The sequence below is a fragment of the Lethenteron reissneri genome, chromosome 47 (assembly GCF_015708825.2).
Source record: "Lethenteron reissneri isolate LAM-NWPU_2019-01 chromosome 47, ASM1570882v1, whole genome shotgun sequence".
Classification (NCBI taxonomy): Eukaryota; Metazoa; Chordata; class Hyperoartia; order Petromyzontiformes; family Petromyzontidae; genus Lethenteron; species Lethenteron reissneri.
Window position 1 is genome coordinate 5,118,242 of NC_083825.1, and position 19,258 is coordinate 5,137,499.

General features: G+C 52.6%; 1 protein-coding gene across 1 annotated transcript in view; it reads left to right on the forward strand.

The window, feature by feature from the left end:
• The first annotated feature begins 9,986 nt into the window (after window positions 1-9,986).
• The window catches only part of LOC133354432 (collagen alpha-1(I) chain-like), a 340,365-nt gene continuing 331,093 nt past the window's right edge, over window positions 9,987-19,258 (forward strand). Inside the window, exons 1-3 of the mRNA XM_061571253.1 lie at window positions 9,987-10,391; window positions 10,541-11,180; window positions 11,787-12,040. Of these exons, the coding sequence (XP_061427237.1) occupies window positions 9,987-10,391; window positions 10,541-11,180; window positions 11,787-12,040 (1,299 nt within the window). The remainder of the gene's footprint in view (window positions 10,392-10,540; window positions 11,181-11,786; window positions 12,041-19,258) is intronic.

Sequence of the window (19,258 nt, forward strand, 5' to 3'; positions counted from 1 at the left end):
CCTTCTACGTGACTTTACTGAAAGAACCAAGAATATGAATCCCTGCAGTCACGAAAGCTTTAAATCTAAATTTAAGTCAGTAAATTATCAATATATACATTTTTTAAACCTATATGAGTACAATTTGCACGAGTACATAAATTCCTGCCGATGTTGCAACATGAAAATGCAAGCTGGAGCAAGGCAGCAAACCAGCAGCAGTCATGGGGGTAAAGGTTTGTTCACAGTGCCTACAGATTGTTGTGTTGGTCACGGATATAGGAACCTTACGGCGGGACCTCGGGGTCCCGTAAGCCCCCGGCTCTCGCGTAAACAAATTATAATGTAAACTAAAACTTTGCTCTTTTTAAATCCTTTATATTAAGTTCGCTTGCTTGCTTGCGCGCTTGCGACCGTGCAAATCTTTCAGTCATTTTTTAACCCACTTCCCGTGATCCAATCGAGCTGACATTTTGCACACATACTCATTGTGCGTGACAATGCATTTTCGTGAAAATGTTTTCCCAAAATTTTACATTTTTTAGGAACAAAAAATTATACGTAATTACCAATTGCTTAATGGTGGCAACCAATCATCTGACCCATAGGTGGCAGCCATCTCAAGCCAGAGGACGAGAGGACTCTAGCCGCCACGTATATAAAGGATTTATAGTGAATTAACTTTGTTTTTACGGGTTAATTTTTTCACCAATGGGTTTGAAGGATGGTGGCAAGTAGGCCTTTAAAACTGAGAACTACTTACCTGCAGTACCTCTATTTAAATACACTATCGAAAAAATAATGTACACCCCTCTGTCCATCATCGTGTTACTCAGTGTGGATTTGTGAATACACTTTGTAAACAGTACCTAAATTAGTAGGCGTTTTCAATGCGCTGTTCATATTGTAACAAGCGTTTATACCAATGTTACTCTACAGAGTAGTGGGTCGCCGCTCCTCTTATCCACATTGATACGAGCGGTATGTGGGGACTATGGCTTAACCGCAAAACCTATCTGCACAGATGCATACGGACAAGAGAAGTATTATAATCAAACAGGAGGAATTAACGGTGCGACACATCTCATCTGTTAAATATCTGCAGGTAATAGGATTGTCATCGATTGATCCTGGCTGCAGACATTGGTAGGTCTCCAATTTGATGAGAGCAGTTTCACTGTATTATGCATACCGTGATGACAAATGAAGGACTCAAGTCGTGTAGGCAGTTTGAGCAGCTTTGGATGAGATTTGTTATGATCGTGCCCATACCCGAGCATGGAGTGCATTCGCTTGTTCAGCTCTTCTGCGCATTCATCCTCGCTGCTGCGCTTGGACACGACGTGACATAACAGAACGATCCGTGCCAGGTGGATCGCGGCATTTATTTGTGTGGTGGGACGGAGCCGCCAAAAATAAATTAGTTAATTACGATTTTGACTTCCGTTTATTCGGGACCCTGGGGTCCCACCATAAGGTTCATATGATGATTTTCCCCCTAACTTTTGAATGTACAGTAGAAGCTCGTTATTTCGGTATTTGATCATTCGTTATTGGGGATTATTCGGCACGGCTGTGCTTTCGCCATACATACGGTGTATTAGTAATTCGCCACGAGCCGAATTGCCGTACGGGATGGTCCATTTTCGGCATACGCGTGCATCGGCTCTGCGCGACGCGACCAAAACAACGACTCAGTCCTGGTGGCGGCCGTGCCTGGTCAGCGGCAGTGCAGACCCCGTCGCTTTGGACTTGACGTCGTTTGTTCACTCTGTGCAAGCCGACCCTTCTCAGACTTGTCGTCTAAACCGACATCAAGCAGTGAAAGGGACCGAAGTATTAATCTCCGAGTCTGCGAGACAAATTCAAAGTTTGGATGGAATTTATGAAGGTGTGTCAATGCGTACGGTGCGTGAAGAGTTTGGAAAGCAAATTTGGAAGAAAATAAGCTCCTTAAAAAAAGTTTTTTTTAAACAAATGTTTTATTAACAACTTCGTTTAACTCGCGGCCGAGAAGTACGTCAATGATGCGGCGCCTGCTCCCACATCAACGCTTACTTGAATTAATTGATGACTTGCGTAACTCGTTCACACGGAGCAGGCGATTCGAGAGTTTAGGAACCGCGGCGTTTTTTAAAATCTACACAAATAAATAATAATAAGGCATCCATACAAAATGTAAATTGCTTTAAAGTTGCGAATTAATTGATTAATTGATGCCGATTTTGGTACAGGCATGCTTTGTCACCAGATCTGAGTACGTGTGCACAATTTGGAATTGATTGGACAACGGGAAGGAGACTACATTTTTGATTACAAGATTTGACCACGACACGGGGATCAAGTTAGTAAAACCGTTGAAAAAAATTTATTGGGGAAGGAGGCACAGGGGAGTACCATTGTACATAATTCGGAATATTTTTTTTTTGACAATGCAGCAATGAAGCGAATAGAAATCTGTGCAAAAGCAATTGTGTCGCGCGACAGATCTCTTGTCACGGGGACCGATAGCTCCGGGTGATTCAACACGCCAGCCCAGCTCGGATTCGAAACATGGTGTACATTGATATGCTTTGTAAAACTTCCCAACGCGCTTCCCTATGTTTCAATATTAAACTTTAGATTTCAGTGCTCTGCGACAATTAAGCCTTTAGCATGTCACTGTCATGTGAAGAAAAAAAAAGCAGAAATCCAATCCCCTTTGCCCTTGCGGTTACGAATTCCATTTTACATGCCGCACGCGAGGTCCTCTCACCCATCTCATTCTTTCATCTTTATTTCGGATTGCTCACTAGATTTACATTGTACATAGCTCTGGTTGGTTATTCGTCATGTTCATAAAATGTCCCTGCTGCTCTTTGCAGCCGCTGTAAACCCTCCCTTCCCATGTAATGTGCCGGCTACCATTGTACCAACCGCGCTATGCAGCCCCTGTAAACCCTCCCTTCCAATGTAACGTGCCGGCTACCATCGTACCAACCGCGCTATGCAGCCCCTGTAAACCCTCCCTTCCAATGTAACGTGCCAGCTACCATCATACCAACCGCGCTATGCAGCCCCTGTAAACCCTCCCTTCCAATGTAACGTGCCAGCTACCATCGTACCAACCGCGCTATGCAGCCCCTGTAGATTCCAAAGAACACAGGATGAGATGTTACTATCCTTTGTGCAAGCACTTCCAAGAGTTCATGAACAGTGAGCCTGGTGAAATTTGGGGAGCGCATCGTCAGCAGTGACCCTTTGGTTCCTAGGGTGTTTCGGCCTTTCATACTATACACCCTCCCCAAAGGCGGCCAGCGACAGGGTGATCAATCCTACGCTTGCGTCCCATTCCCAATTAGTCATAGGAGTTGCCTTGTTGTTGGTAGCCAACATCCCATGGGACTATGCATGACAGGGGCGTCCTCCTCCCTGAGTCAAGCATTGTTGACTGCATACCTCCTGGCCCTCTCACTTTGGGGCCCAGCTGGGGTCTTTCCTCTTCATCCAGAGCCACTGACTGCTGCCTTCTGCCGCCTCCGATACAGCTTTGATTGCCGAACGCTGGCTCTGGCCCTTAATTCCCAGGTCTCTAAGCAGTCTGGTTGTAGATGTTGCCACAAAACCTCTGCAGCCCACCTCCACTGGTCGGACTTCTGTGTTCCAGCCATGATGCCGTGCTTCGGCAGCTAGATCGGCATAGCGCAGATGTTTTCGCTCATAAGCCTCATCTACTGAGTCCTCCCAGGGTACTGTGAGCTCAATGATGAAGACCTTCTTGAGCGAACGGGACCAGAGCACCACGTCAGGTTATAGGGTGGTGGTTGCGATCTCCGGAGGAAACACAAGTTGCCGGCCAATGTCAGCTAGCATTTTCCAGTCGCGGGCCAAGCGCAGCTGGTCTCGCTCTATTGGTGTAGAGCCGCTCTTCGGTGGTTTAGCCCCTTCGCGGACAAAGGTCGTCCGTAAGGGGTGTGATGCTGCTGGGGGTGGTAGGGAGTTGGTGGCAGCTCGCTTGTCCTCCAGGGCGGACGCAAGGTTTTTAAGGACTTGGTTGTGACGCCAAGTGTAGCGTCCTTGTAGAGGCTTGTTTTACACCCTGTGAGAATGTGCCTGAGGTTGGCTGGCATGGAACAGAGGGCACAGTCCGGATCTTCACCATACCATTGGTGAAGATTAACTAGTGTTGGAAGGATGTCATATGTTGCTCTGATGGAGAAGCTCAACCGCCTCGCTTCCGTGGCCCACAGATCCTTCCAGCTGATCTTCCTCTTCTCCACACTGTCCCATCGAGTCCACTGTCCTTGTTTGGCAAGAGAGACTGCCTTGGCCCACCTTGCAGCCTCCTCCTGATGGCGTACTTCCTGCACTACCATCTTCCGCCGCTCTGGTGCAGTGGCCTTACTCCAAGCAGCACGGCTAGTTAGCCCAAGGCCTCCTCTCCCTTGCTGAACATGACCCACAATGTCAGCATGTCTGAGGGCTGCTGTTGCCTCCTGGACTGCTTTTCCTGGCCTCCATTTGCGCCCAGTTGCCAAGGTCGGCGCGTTGTTGCTCACCACTGGGTCTCGAGATTCATTCAGTGTCATCTGGAGCCTGGTTTTTGCACACTTGAATTCCTCGGTTAGACTGGTGAGGGGCAGCTTGAGGACACCATCTCCATAGAGGCCTATGGTGGTAAGGCATCGTGGAACTCCGAGCCACTTCTTTAAGTAGCTCGTGGCTCCTCTTTCCATCTTCTCCACTGTTGAGATTGGAACCTCATACACTGCTAGGGGCCACAACACCCGGGGTAGGAGACCAAACTGCAGACACCAGGCCTTTAACTTTCCAGGTAGCTGGGTGTTGTCGATGGACTGTAGGCTACTACTGATGTCTTTGCGCAGCTGTTGCACCTGGTCTTTGTCCTTCAGGCTTGCATCCCTTCCAATGTAACGTGCCAGCTACCATCGGACCTACCGCGCTATGCAGCCCCTGTAAACCCTCCCTTCACATGTAACGTGCCGGCTACCATCGTACCAACCGCGCTATGCAGCCCCTGTAAACCCTCCCTTCCCATGTAACGTGCCGGCTACCATCGTACCAACCGCGCTATGCAGCCGCTGTAAACCCTCCCTTCCAATGTAACGTGCCGGCTACCATCGTACCAACCGCGCTATGCAGCCCCTGTAAACCCTCCCTTCCAATGTAACGTGCCGGCTACCATCGTACCAACCGCGCTATGCAGCCCATGTAAACCCTCCCTTCCCATGTATTGTGCCGGCTACCATCGTACCAACCGCGCTATGCAGCCCCTGTAAACCCTCCCTTCCAATGTAACGTGCCGGCTACCATCGTACCAACCGCGCTATGCAGCCCCTGTAAACCCTCCCTTCCAATGTAACGTGCCAGCTACCATCGTAACAACCGCGCTATGCAGCCCCTGTGAACCCTCCCTTCCAATGTAACGTGCCAGCTACCATCGTACCAACCTCGCTATGCAGCCGCTGTAAACCCTCCCTTCCCATGTAACGTGCCAGCTACCATCGTACCAACCGCGCTATGCAGCCCCTGTAAACCCTCCCTTCCAATGTAACGTGCCAGCTACCATCGTACCAACCGCCGCTATGCAGACCCTGTAAACCCTCCCTTCCAATGTAACGTGCCGGCTACCATCGTACCAACCGCGCTATGCAGCCCCTGTAAACCCTCCCTTCCCATGTAACGTGCCGGCTACCATCGTACCAACCGCGCTATGCAGCCCCTGTAAACCCTCCCTTCCAATGTAACGTGCCGGCTACCATCGTACCAACCGCGCTATGCAGCCCCTGTAAACCCTCCCTTCCAATGTAACGTGCCGGCTACCATCGTACCAACTGCGCTATGCAGCCCCTGTAAACCCTCCCTTCCAATGTAACGTGCCAGCTACCATCGTACCAATCGCGCTATGCAGCCCCTGTAAACCCTCCCTTCCCATGTTATCTGCTTGCCCCTTTGGCCGGGTCGCCATGGAATTGGCCTTACCCGAAATCAACTGACTCACCGACTGACACGCTTCATAATTAGTTTATTTAGGGTTAGGCCGCGAAGGTTTTGTCTTTACTCTAACCCTCCACCACCCGACAAAGGCCATCAAATGAAGCCTGCGTGTATAAAATCGACTCGCACGCGTAGGGGATCCACGTGAGTCGCATGGAGTGTTTGGCATGGGGACTTTTTAAACTGCGACATGTCACGGGGCATTTTCTAGTACGAGCACACCCCACCCTCGCCGTCGCGTACACAATTACGCACACAAGTGCGGTGTAGGATAATCCCAAATTGACGACTGTACCGTTGAGTCACTGCACTTAATCCGCAAACGTACTGCGTCGTTCCACTGCGAGTTTAATCGCACCATGAGCATCATTTCTCCTCTCGCGGCGCTGGCATCATTGACGGAGGAGATTTTGTCCACGAGCATGAAAGGAGTCGTCACAAACGCCCGGCAAGCCGTTTGAGGGTGAACCGCAATTAACAGTCGGGTTCTCGGGATACGAACGTACATTTCGCTGCATCGCCGTTGCGATATCAATTCAGGAGGACCGCGTATCCAGCTTGGGCGGTGGTGACTGCGGACGCCTGTAGTGCAGCACTGTGGGGGCGAGCGTTGGTGGATCACACGGCAGGCAATGTTAAACAAACTCCAAACAAATGTAATACGTCAACGGAATGAATGGCCTGGTGCGATCTGCCTTTGCCTTTCGTGCATTCTGGAAAGGGTGAAGAGGAAGAAGAAAAAGCTGCCACTCGTGTGAAATATTGTACCGAGATTTTTATGACTGACTACAAGGGGGGGTTGGGGATGGTGGGGGGTACCCACCCCCCTGCCCCCCGCCCCCATTGCAGACAGTACAGGACCGATTGTCGCATGGCTACGGAATAGCAATCCCGGACCGGTGCGCCACAAATCCAAATCCGAAGCAGCAGCGACGAACTGAACGCACGGCGAGATTTCACTAATTGGAGGCTGCCACGCCGGGACGCTGCGTGGTGGCGGCGGCTGACAGACGGCCGCGCCGTTCTCCGTTTCGCCCGCTCAGCTGCTCTCCGCAGGTGTCGCCCCGCCAGTCCCCCGTGGCCGAACGTCCGACGGCCACGCCTTGGTTCTGTGCGCGGCGGTTGGCGCTCCGCTCGCGACATATTGGGTCGGATCAGTCACGAAGCACGCCTGCTCCGATCCGCGACCGTCCTGTCTCGCCGAGCAGTGCACGGCGCCAGCCTCAGTGTGGACCCCTGACGGAAACCGGCCGACGGGTCCCCGCGGGCCCACGGCGCTCCTACTGCCGCTCCCCGTGGTAGCGCGCACGCCTGCGTCGGTTTCACCAGAATCGGAATCGGAATATTTGTAGTGGAGGAATCCCGTGAGGCTATGAAGTTCTTTGTCACAGATGTCCAGTATTTCACAGATACAACGTTGCGACGGATTTGTAACGTCCTCAACTGGCCCCCGACTGGACATCTGTGATAAAGAGCTTTACAGCTCATCGGATTCCTCCAGTCGAAATGAAAGATTCTGAGACGTTCCAGTACCAGGCTCTCCGACCCGAAGACCTGGACCCAGTTGCCGGTGGCAGATGTTCGGCATCCACCCTCGAGTCCGAACCGGTGTTGAAACGGACTGAAAGCAGTGTCGCCATTCGAGCTCGGCAAGCGTGCGATCGGCGCCGGGGCGGTCGTGATGGGCCGGACTCGCGAGGGTGCGCGCCATGACGAAGCGTTCAGACTTAATGCTGCGGCCGATTTTCAGCAGGAGACCCGGCCGTGATATAATCCCCCGCGTGACTTGCCCCGTCAACCCACGCTGCCTCGTTTCATCACCGCCCCTCGCGCGACAAACAAGCAATTAAGTGTGTGTGTGCGCGCGCGCTCGCAAGCGTGCGTGCTTTTTACCCGGCGTGGTGTTGGGGTTCGAAGGGGCATGGGACACACATCATTCAACCTGGCCACCAGCCCGCAAGCATCAAAGTAGCGTGAAACAACACCGAAGTCAATTGGAAGCGAACAGAAATCGCGAGTGTGTTTTGGTCGCGGTGTACGTGTGTGTCTGTGTGCATTATAAGTGACAGTTGGCACAGTCGGGGGCACAGATGGTGCATCAGCCAGTCATCTCGGTCATCTCAGTCAGTCGACTCGTGGCACCTGGGTCTGCCCCGTGACCTGCTGCCAGCAGGCGTTCGACACTTCACGTGGCCTCAAGGTGCACATGGCTTGGCACAAGTGTCGTGGTGACGTCACCGTTACTTAGTGGCGAATGGCGGTTGTTGTTATTATTATGGTGTGTGGGGGGAACGGTGGCGCAGTGGTTAGCACGCTGCGCCACGAACCCGGCGACCCAAGTTCCATTCCGGCTCACGGCCACCAAGACCAGTGACGATTATCTGAACCGGTCCTGGGTCTCCTTTAGGTCAACTCAGCCTTAAGTAAGTACCTGGAGTGGTGCGTAATCGTAGGAACTGGGGAGAGGAAGGCGGCCCGGGCACGGTTCTGATCACATGACCCCCCTTATTGGTGCACCGTGTCAGCCGTCGTAGGTGCTCGCTAACAGAACTTGCCCCAAAGCCTGTGCAGGCTACATGGGGGATCTTTGCCCTGCGCGCGCGTGCGTGTGGGCGGGTCGCGTGCATTTATTTTCATCCCCTTTATTACGTTCCGTCTTAGAAAGAGGACCCGTCTCTTTCACAGCTGACAATCTCCCCGGGAGCGCGGAGTACGACACTTTTTTAAAAGCCATGGACTATTTGTGCGACAAATGATGAGGGAGCTCGCCCTAATGATGGGGGGGGGTGGGGCGCCCGTACCCACGCTGATTTGAGGCGTGCATGGAACTGAGCCTTTCCGACTCTTCTCCCGCGGGCCTGTATGCTCACGCCACACTTTGCCTAAAAATGTAATTACGGCGTCGTTAATTCCGGTTGTCAAGCCCCGCGCGCACTTTCTCCAGCCAACGAAGTCGTTTTTCTTTAAGCTCCCTCGGGGTGCTTTGGGGACTGGGCAATTATCGATTGTGATTATCGAAGCAAACGTCGTCGTTGTTGTTTTTTTTCCCTTTTTCCCCAAGGCCGTCTGTTGTTGTTGTTGTCGTTATTTGGGGAACGTGGAATTTCCACCACTCGTGGCGGTAGCTCGGGAGGCGGTCACCGCCCTCGGCGCTCATTTGAGCGGGGAATCATTTTGAGAGCGAAGAACGTGCAATCGAAACGTCGCCTACGTCGTGTTATTTTCTGTCCGGCCACCGTTGTTGTTGACGAGCGAGTCGGTTTAAAAAGGAAAGCAAAAAAAATGTCACACTGTGCTCGTGCACTGTCGCCAACGCAGGAATTCCGGATTGTTGAGCCGCTGTGCCTAGAGGATTTGTTGGATGACACCGATCATTGTGAGAAGATAATGGGGCTTTTTCCACCGACTTTTGTTTTTTTCTCTCCAAAGTCTCTGACCCGGAAACATAAGACCCTGGCTGACAGCCTAGGATTTTATGTTCTCTGGCTTCCTATGTAGCATAAAAAAATATATATATTTTATCCGAGTGTTACAGACTTTTAAAGCAAGTGCTTTAAGTGGCTATTAAGGTTGGCGTGCCACACAAGGGGGTGGCGTTGCCAGCGTTACGCCGTGACCTCTTTGATCTCTCAGTACTTACGTTGCACTCATTTCAGGCTGAGTGAACCTAGGGGTGGCTCAGGCCAGGTTAATTTACCTAACTTCACCGGCGCTTGCTGCGTTAGCACTGGCGTGCACCTGCGGTACGGTACGTTTAATGTGTGTGTTTGCGTCGCTGTTGTGTACTACAAATGTTCAGCTCTTAATCACCACCCCATTAGCGAATTTCACGTTGCTAAAATCTCGAAACTTAATCTGTGTCTATTAAACAGCGAATGTTCCACGGCATGCCTCTTTGCCCACTGTCGCGCAGGCCCCTGCTGCCGAAGACGCGACGCGACGCAGCGATGGCAGACCCGTGCCCGTCGACCACGAGCTTACGCGGCGCCTAAATTGATTCCGCTCGGACCATGAGCCGCAACAAACCCTCGCTCGTGTCGAGGCTTCCCAAGTTCGGCTACGGAGGCGTCGCCAAGTCCCGAGGACCTGACGACGCCGACGCCGCCACCGCCGGCGATGACGAAGACGAGAAGAGGTCGAGGCCCTCGCTCGCCTCCACCTTCGGCTTCCGCGGCAAGAAGAACGACGTCGCGAGGAGGCCGACGGCCGGCATTGCCGCTGCCGGCGAATCGGAGCGGAGAGAGGCCGAGCCGGCACCGCGAGCGGCTCCCGACGCGGACGCCGCCAACGGAGGCCCCGGGTCGGACGATCGCGGCGCCGCCCGGCCGCCGCCCGCCCGCTCCCCGTCAAAGCCGCGGGTCGCCCGGCAGGCGTTCGGCTTTGCCGGGCCGGCACGGACGACGAGGGCCCCCCCGGTGAGGTCGGTCGTGGAGGAACTGCGGGAGGCGTCGGAGGACCGGCACCGAGCGCGCTCCAGCAGCGACTGCGAGCGGCGCGGCGCGGGCGACCCCGGCGAGTGCCGGAGTCGAACCGAGAGCCTCAAGTCGGAGGCCGGCAGCTCTAGCAGCCTGGGCGACGACGGATTCCCGCCAGAGACGGCGCTCACGCGGGCGCAGAGCTTCTCGCACGCGCTCGCGGCGCCCGCGGCGTCCGCGTCGGTCGGCGCGGGGCTGCTCCCGCCCCTCGCCGGTCAGCTCCAGCGGTCCAAGTCCATGTCGAAGGCGCTGCAGGCGCAGCCGGGGCACGGCGGCGCGACCTCGCGCTACCGCTTCGGCCGGCCGAACAACGCTTCGCAGCCGAACCTCACGCAGGCCGGCCGGACGAGGCCCAGGGGCGCCGGCGCCGCGCGACCGCCCGGCCCGCTCAGGGGCCCCGCGAGGAGCTCGCCAGCGGACGCGGACGAGGCGCCGACCGTCGCGAGCTTCATCCCGTCGTCGGCGCTAAAGAAGCCGAGGTTGCCCGGTTTCGCCGCGCCCGGCGCCAACGGCAGGGCCGCTGCCGGGGAGGAGGCCCACTTGCCGCGAAGCCGGCGAGCCCGAAACCCGGCGGGGCTCCGGAAGCCGGGATTGGCGTTCGCGCGGAGTCGCACGCGGGAGGTCCAGACGACGTCGCTGCTGCCGAGGGGGGAGTGCAGGTGGACTCGGAGAGCCCCACCGAGGAGGTCGACAGGAGCGAAACTGCGTCACTGCAGGACAGCGAGTCGAGTGAGTGCTCGCGTATAACGTGCATATGTGTAAATATGCATATACTGCTCTACGTTGTATGTATTGTATGTTGAACTTCTTCTGCACCGTACGTAGCTAACCCTGCTAATTGGAGACCCGGGGGAAGGACAACGAACGAAACACAAAAAGGAGTTCGAAAAAACATTTAAAGAGCATAACTACTCCCAGTGACTTCCGAATATCGAAAGGATGAGTCTTCCAGACGGCCGCGGAAGTGCATCCGAAAGCACATCTTTACGATAGTTATTGTGACCCCATGTTACGGACATTGATGGATGGACGGACAGAGCTCATGCATTGACGGTTTTCAAGCAGAGTTGTACATCGTCACAAATTAATGTTTAGAGGCGGCGCGAATTCCCTCGCGAGGCGATCTGTGTGAAATGAGCGCTGCACTGCGCAGGAATCCCGCGCTACGTTGCCCCCGCACCTCCGACTAGCGCAGTTGGCTACGTACTTTGTGCGAAAGAAATTCGACGTGCGCACAAACGTACACACGTACGCACGCGGCTCCGACCGCACACCGCACGCGCCTTTAATTTACCGCGAGTCTCACTGCGCCTTCTCCTGCGTGCCCGGCTGCAGGCGAGACGATCGCTCCGCTCCACGGGACCCACGGGGCCCACGGCGCCGTTTGCCACGACACGGTTCCCGACCCCGTCGAGGTCACCTGCTCGGCAGGCAGCGACGACGGCGGCGGTGACGGCGACGACGGCAAAGCCGGTGACGCGGACGACCCGGTGGATCGGAGCGACGCCGATCCGGCAGGAGACGGGGAAGAGCCGATAGGGAGGAGGGAGACGGACGGGAGTGGCGCTTCCGTGGACAGGAACAGTCCGGTAAGGCTGCTGTACGGCTGGATTCAATGATTTGCCCCCCCCCTCTCCCTCCCAGCAGGGGGCGATCTTTGTTGCGCGTAATTCCGGTTGAAGCAATTGGCAGGTAGTTTGTCGGCATTGAGATGTGTCGGCCACGCTTTTTCTTTTCGCCGTGGGACCGATAAACCGGAGAAGGCGTAGGAAACCCATGCAAGACAGCCTGAGGGCGTACAAACTGCGCACAGAATGGGAGACCTCGAGTCATGAATCGAAGCCAGAGCCTCCTGACTGCGGGGCTCTCAAGTGTTCACACCACGCTGCTTGCAGCCAAACGTCGAGAGCGACGCCAAACAACGAGTGGTACAACAAGCAAACGCGTCGGGAAAGTGCGGCAGTTTTTTGTGAGCTAGTTATCGTTCTTTGCGTTGTTTTTTTTTTCTATTTTACTCAAGAGGCACGAGTGTGTTACGGATGCGCTGCCAACCCGCCGAACAGAAAGTGCACGCGGCCATTCGTGCCGGAGACTGTGCCACGGAGGTGGATGTCACAGAGCTACCTCTGGGTCCACACGGTAGAGGGCAGCACTTTCTCACCCGCTCGGCACGTGAGAGTAATTGTTCGTGACAGGACGATTCCGCCTGGGTAAGGTAGAATCGACCTTGGGCGAGGAGGTTCAGGACCGGTGTTAAACGATTCGCTTGTGACTTATTGATCGTGAGCGCTAATCATAGCGCAGATCCCTAACCGCTACGCTCCCATTCCCCACTGCTACGGTCTGTACTCTGCAGTGAATAACTTACGGTTCAAATGTAAATTGTTAATAAATGCAACTTGAAAGTTAGCATAATACCGGTGTGCCTATTATTTTCTAGCAATGCATTCCATTCATCTTCATGCCTTTAAGGTAACATTACACGAGAGTAAATTTAATAATAAGCCAGCGTATCAGATTTATTTATTTTTTTCGGAGGTGGACCAGGCAGCGCTTACCAAACACATTTGTTTCAATCATTTATTGAGCACATGTTGCCCCCGGGGCTGAGAAGGCGCACGGAAAACGGTGTGACGGAGTAACGACCTTGGGGAATTTCTTCGTCTCGACTACAATTTTTGTTTGCAAAGTGGCCCGCCGAAGACAAACCGCTGAGCTCGCAGTTTGTCGCCGCCCGCAGAGTAATTAAACGCGGGGGGTCACGACTAATTAACTTACACGTGGCCCCACTCAAGGCCCGCTAAGTGCCACTGCTCGATACTATCAATCGCCTGCCCCACAGCCTTCCCCAATCCCAGTTCCACCGTCTCCTGCACGACATTTTCATTTCGTTTCTCTTTGCTATTGTGCACCCCCTATGCCTCCCCCTTTATACAAACTAAGAAGACGGTCCCTTCCTACCCGCCCCCCTCCCGCCCCCCTCCCTCCCCTCCCTCCCTCCCCCTCCCTCCCGCTCCCCTCCCTCCCGCCCCCCTCCCGCCCCCCTCCCGCCCCCCTCCCGCCCCCCTCCATGGACAGCCTTAACAGACTGTTAGCGAGCACCTATGAAGGCCAGAACGGTACACGAGGGGGTGGGTGGGCCAGCACCACGCCCGATCGCCTTTGTCTCCCCAGTGGCAATGTTTACACACTGCACCAGGTACTCATTTGAGGCTGAGTCGACCTAGGGGAGGCCCGTACCGGTTCAGATAATCGTCACCGGTGTTGGTCGTGAGCGGGAATCGAACCCGGGTCGCCGGGTTTATAACGCAGCGCGCTAACCGGTACACTACCGCTCCCCACCTACACTACCCCATATACAGCTACACTACCGCCCCCCCCCATACACCACCACCACCACTGCCACCCATCATACCTCCACCACCACCACCACATTCCACCTTCCCTTGTAATTCATTGACCTCCATCCATGCTATTCGCAATGACCTCAATTCCTCACCCTTCAGGGAGCAAGGAGGGGTTTGATGTTCAGCAGATGAGGTGCAGGGCCTGGCCTCCCGGGTGTTGTGGGGGTGCGTCTATGAAGTCTTCCTGTGGGTGGCGCGTGGGGGAGGGGGTGGGGGGGGCTGCTCTTGGGGTGGACAAGTTCAGATAATAATAAGGGCTCCACCTACATTGGACCGCGTGCTGTTTGGGAGTCATCGGGGTCACGGGGGGCCCCATGCCACGGGCACGAGGACTCGTCACGTTGTCCTCGCCTCCTGCTGATGTAGATGCCGGAGCAGCAGCAGCTACAATTTGGCATTCAGATGGTTAAGTCGGATAACCGCGTCAGGAGCCAGCGGAGTTGTGTATCATCATCGCCGTGATGTGTCTCCTTCGTATTTGCGGATCGGGGCATTGCGTCCGTTACACGTTGTACGGACTCTGTTCTGCGTGACCACAGTCGCACCACTACTACTGGAGAGTTTTTAATCTTCCATTTGTGCATCAGGTATCCGCATCTGCCACCGTTTCTGCAGTGGTTGCGGTTTAGGGTGGACCGTGAGCGTCACTGCAGTCGAGTGAGTGCTTGTGTGTACGTGGGGAGTGGTGGTGGTGTAGCAGTTAGCTCCGCACTACAAATCTGGCCGCCCGGGTTCGATTCCCGCTCATGGTCAACAGCAGTGACGATTATCTAAATGAGTCCCGGGCCTCCCCTAGGTCGACTCGGCCTCAAATGAGTACCTCGTGCGGTGTGTAGACATCGCCACTGGGGAGACAAAGGCGGCCGGGCGTGGTGCTGGCCACCCACCCCCTCGTGTGCCGTTCCGGCCTTCATAGGTGCTCACTAACAGCACTTGCCCCTACAGTCTGTTAAGGCTATGCGAGGGATCTTTGCCTTTGTCTATATATACCATGATTATTCCAGGTTTTCTAAAATTGTAAGCAGAGCCATCGTTCTCACAGAGAACCTGTGTGATAAGAATTCAGTATTAACCGGCGATCTCTACAAACAAGAATTAAGGATGTGCGAGAAGAGCCAGTGGTGATCTTAAAGCCCGGCGCTCGTGGAAATTACACTCAGTGTGGGTGATGCAGGTAGCCCAGTGGTTCGGAGGTAACGCTCCGTTTGTGAAACTCCCAAAGCAACTGACCTGCGAGGTGGCCGGGAGATGGCAGTATGGCAAGTGGGTTTCTGGAACCCATCTGTGCGGAGTCTGTGAGTCTTGTACCCCTAACGAGCGTCTTGGAGTTTTTCTCCCCAAGTCCTCCCCCCCCCCTCCCAGTTTCTTCCCAAATGCAAAAACACACGTGCAAAGGATTTTTTGCTAAAACTTTCTAATCATGCAGAATTCTTGCCAAAAGGGGAACTTGAGATTTTTAGCGAGGCCTCTCTGAATAAACTAACCACTTGCGGTGGTGAACAGGGGCATGGTGAACCGGGGGATAGTGCACACTGCGCTGTGAATCTGGCAGCGTGGGTTCTATTCCCAGCCACGGTTAACATCAGGTCCTCGGACTGGTCCTAGGCTCCCTCCTTAACCCGGCCGCACTGACCTGCATCAAGCAACGCGGGGCTGGGGGCAGCGCCTTCATCCAGCAGCGGATAGGCAATGCAGAGTAACTTTCGTTTTAATTCCACGACGTTTGCTGAGAAGTGTTTTTGATTCATAATACGTTTCTTTTGGGCCAGATTGCGTCGGTATACATTCAGATCCCCAGTCACTCACCCGCTCACACACCCCCGCGGTGGCTCGGCTCGGATGTGCCAGTGGAAACATGGTTGGCGCACTCACCACTGACGGCCGCCTGGTTTTGCACCTCGGTGCGAAAGAATTTCAACATACGTCCGGAGAAACTTCGCGATGCTGAAAAAAAAATTGTGGTTGAATTTATTATTCATAACCGGCCCTGCGTGTTTCGCCACCACCACTCTGAGCACTTAGCCGGCGGTGGATGTATTGACCGTGGCCCGCCGGAGCTGCGTACGCCGGCAGGGAGTCTGGACGCTCAAGTGGGCTCCCGAGGCTTAAACTATCAACTCCGGGGAGCGAACGCACGGCCGGCGACTGCCAATGGAGCGAAGTTACGGGCATGGCGCACGAAACCTTGGTGGCTAGGAGATGTTAACTACCTCGCCTGGTGTACGGGAGGTCGTGGGTTTGATCCCGACCCTGACGCCTGCTGTCTATTTGGAGTTTGCGTGTCTCTCTCCCCGTGGTCGCGTGGAGTTTTCTCCGAGTCCTCCGTTATTCCATCCAAATTTATAAACGTGCGTTTAGAGTATTTCGCTGCTGTAACATTTCCACGTGATAAGCCACTTTGTTGAGCTATCGTTTGTGTCAGGTCGCTTCTGAAAAAGAGGTGTATAGCTCAGTGGGCCTTACCCGGTAAAATAAAACAAGTTGCGTTTTAGTTTAGTTATGTCCTGGTGCAAGGAATGAAATGGGGGTCCTTCTGTCCGATTTCTCTGCCCTTTTGGCCCAACGCCTGGGCCCCTTTCCTTTGGGGCCCTTCTGTCTTTTGGGCACCGAAGGCTGTAGCGCTGAAGATGGATTGGTTTTTGGTGAGTTAGAGTTCAGCGATTGCTGATGACAGTTTTTAGGATTGAGTGATGTTTTTTTAACTGATAGGGTTCAATGGCTTGTATGAACTGGTCTTCATGGCTCAGTTGGATTGAGGTGGCTGGGCAGCTTTGAGGTCATAGCACTGAGATTCTCTATTGGAGACCGGATTTCAGCCTTCCGTATTTATACCAGGTTTATGGTTTCAGCCAGAGTCACGAATAACTGCGGCAAATAAATCTAAAAATTGTATTTGCACTTAATTGGGCCAAATCCCAGCTGTGAGAATTAAGACACTGCCATGGCTACTTGAAGGGCTTTTCAAGTCTGTGAATGTGTCTTGTGCAGATTTTTGCGAATGCATTCTTTGTCTAAAGACACATTGCCGATAGTGTACCGGGAATACAATTTTGCTAAAATAAATGACCCTTTATAAAAAGGCATGCCGCTTAATGTGCACACAAGAGCACGTTTTAGCGAAAACGCCTTGTGTGAACACGCGTTCAACGAGGACTTACCTACAGTAATTGTTGTGCGTGAAGTGTTACCACCGTAGCTGGCAATTTTTTAAACAAATTCTTTAACCAATGCACTATCGCCCCCTGGTGGACACACTGCAATTTCACATTGTTCCTTTTATAATAATTATCCGGAATATAGGTTTAAAAAAATAATTATTAAGATGTATAAAGGGCCCTTAAACAATCGTTCTCCGTGTCGGGATTTGCGCATTTGCCATCGCTTGTTTCAGAGCTGAGCAGTGAGAGCCCCAGTTGACGCCCTGGTTGACGCTCCGGGGTGTATTATAGCCGTAAGATCCGCGCCGTGTCTGCCTCACCGCGGGGACGTTAAAGATCCAACGACATCGTTAAACAAAAAAATAGCCGGCCACGTGCGTTGCGGAGTCGTCGTGCTAATTTGACCAAATTTTTTACCGTATCCGCGTAGAGTATTTGCTCGTTATTTGCAAGGGACACGTTCCGGGAGTCGCTCGTGAATAGAACGTTCCGCGGATAATATTGGCCTATGAAATCTTCAATTTTAAATGAATTACCTCAAATAAAAACATAAACAAGCTGCTAAATGTATGCAGATTATCATAACACAAAAATAATAAAATTGGTTAATAAGTATTAAAATATTTATTAACTTACCTTTATCTCATCACTTTATCTCTCTCTCTCTCATTGCAGTCGTGTAGAGTTCCAGACGTGATTCGCAGATAGCAAGTTCGTGAATTACGAGGGAGTACCGTACAGCTTTAGCTACTTTGGTCAAACCACTTTTGGCAACGTTGCCCCCTTGCTGGCAGATTACATTCGTCTGTGAAAAGTTGCGGCTTTCGTGATTGCCTTGTGCCGTAAGAAAAGCGCAGCTATCAAATGTACCGAACGTTGGCTTTTTTTACACGCTTTTATTTAATTCGCTCTGTCTGTTGTTGTTGATGTCGTTGTTGTATCCTCACATCTTGTAACTCAATGTTTACCCACTTCCTAATGTGTTATCGACTGCAAACTTGGTATACTTATGTCATACTGATGACAATACTATATTCTATCATAAAAAAATATATATTTTAGAACATTCTTTTTTACATGTTATGTTTCGGCTTGGGTCTAATTGTCCACGGTAAACTGACGTTGGCTGTAAATCACCACGGTCCCTTACGTTATGGCAAGCTTCGGGGCCACTTCCTGGAGTCGTGGAGTTCTTCCATTACTAGTTCGATACATTTCATTTAAGCGTGTTTACATTAAAAAAAAAATATGACTTATTTTCGGTTCCAACACGCAGGGACTTTGCTGCAATAATCAATTCAGATTACCTGACCGCACCGTTATTTTATTCGTGCCTTCAATCAATCGGCCAGTCAATCGTGAGCCCAAGCAACTTGCTGACCCGCCTTCGACCCGACATCTGTGAAAAAAGAAATTTCATAGCTCATCAGATTCCTCCAGGAATACAGAGACTCCTCTACTTACGAACGAGTTAGGTTCCAGAGGTCTGTTCGTAAGTCGATTACAAACACGTTGTACGGCATGTACACTCAACACGGGGAATGACTTTAAAAGTTGTATAATCTCTCGTAGATGTAGATGCCACCGGTTCTTCACGTTCTGCAGATGTAGATGCCACTGGTTCTTCATGTTCTGCAGATGTAGATGCCACTGGTTCTTCGCGTTCTGCAGATGTAGATGCCACTGATTCTTCACGTCCTGCAGATGGAGATGCCACTGGTTCTTCGCGTTCTGCAGATGTAGATGCCACTGGTTCTTCACTTTCTGCAGATGTAGATGCCACTGATTCTTCACGTTCTGCAGATGTAGATGCCACTGGTTCTTCGCGTTCTGCAGATGTATATGCCACTGGTTCTTCATGTTCTGCAGATGGAGATGCCACTGGTTCTTCACGTTCTGCAGATGTATATGCCACTGGTTCTTCATGTTCTGCAGATGGAGATGCCACTGGTTCTTCATGTTCTGCAGATGTAAATGCCACTGGTTTTTTACGTTCTGCAGATGTAGATGCCACCGGTTCTTCACGTTCTGCAGATGTAAATGCCACTGGTTCTTCATGTTCTGCAGATGTATATGCCACTGGTTCTTCATGTTCTGCAGATGTAGATGCCACTGGTTCTTCATGTTCTGCAGATGTAGATGCCACTGGTTCTTCACGTTCTGCAGATGTAGATGCCAACGGTTCTTCACGTTCTGCAGATGTAGATTCCACCAGTTCTTCACGTTCTGCAGATGTGGATGC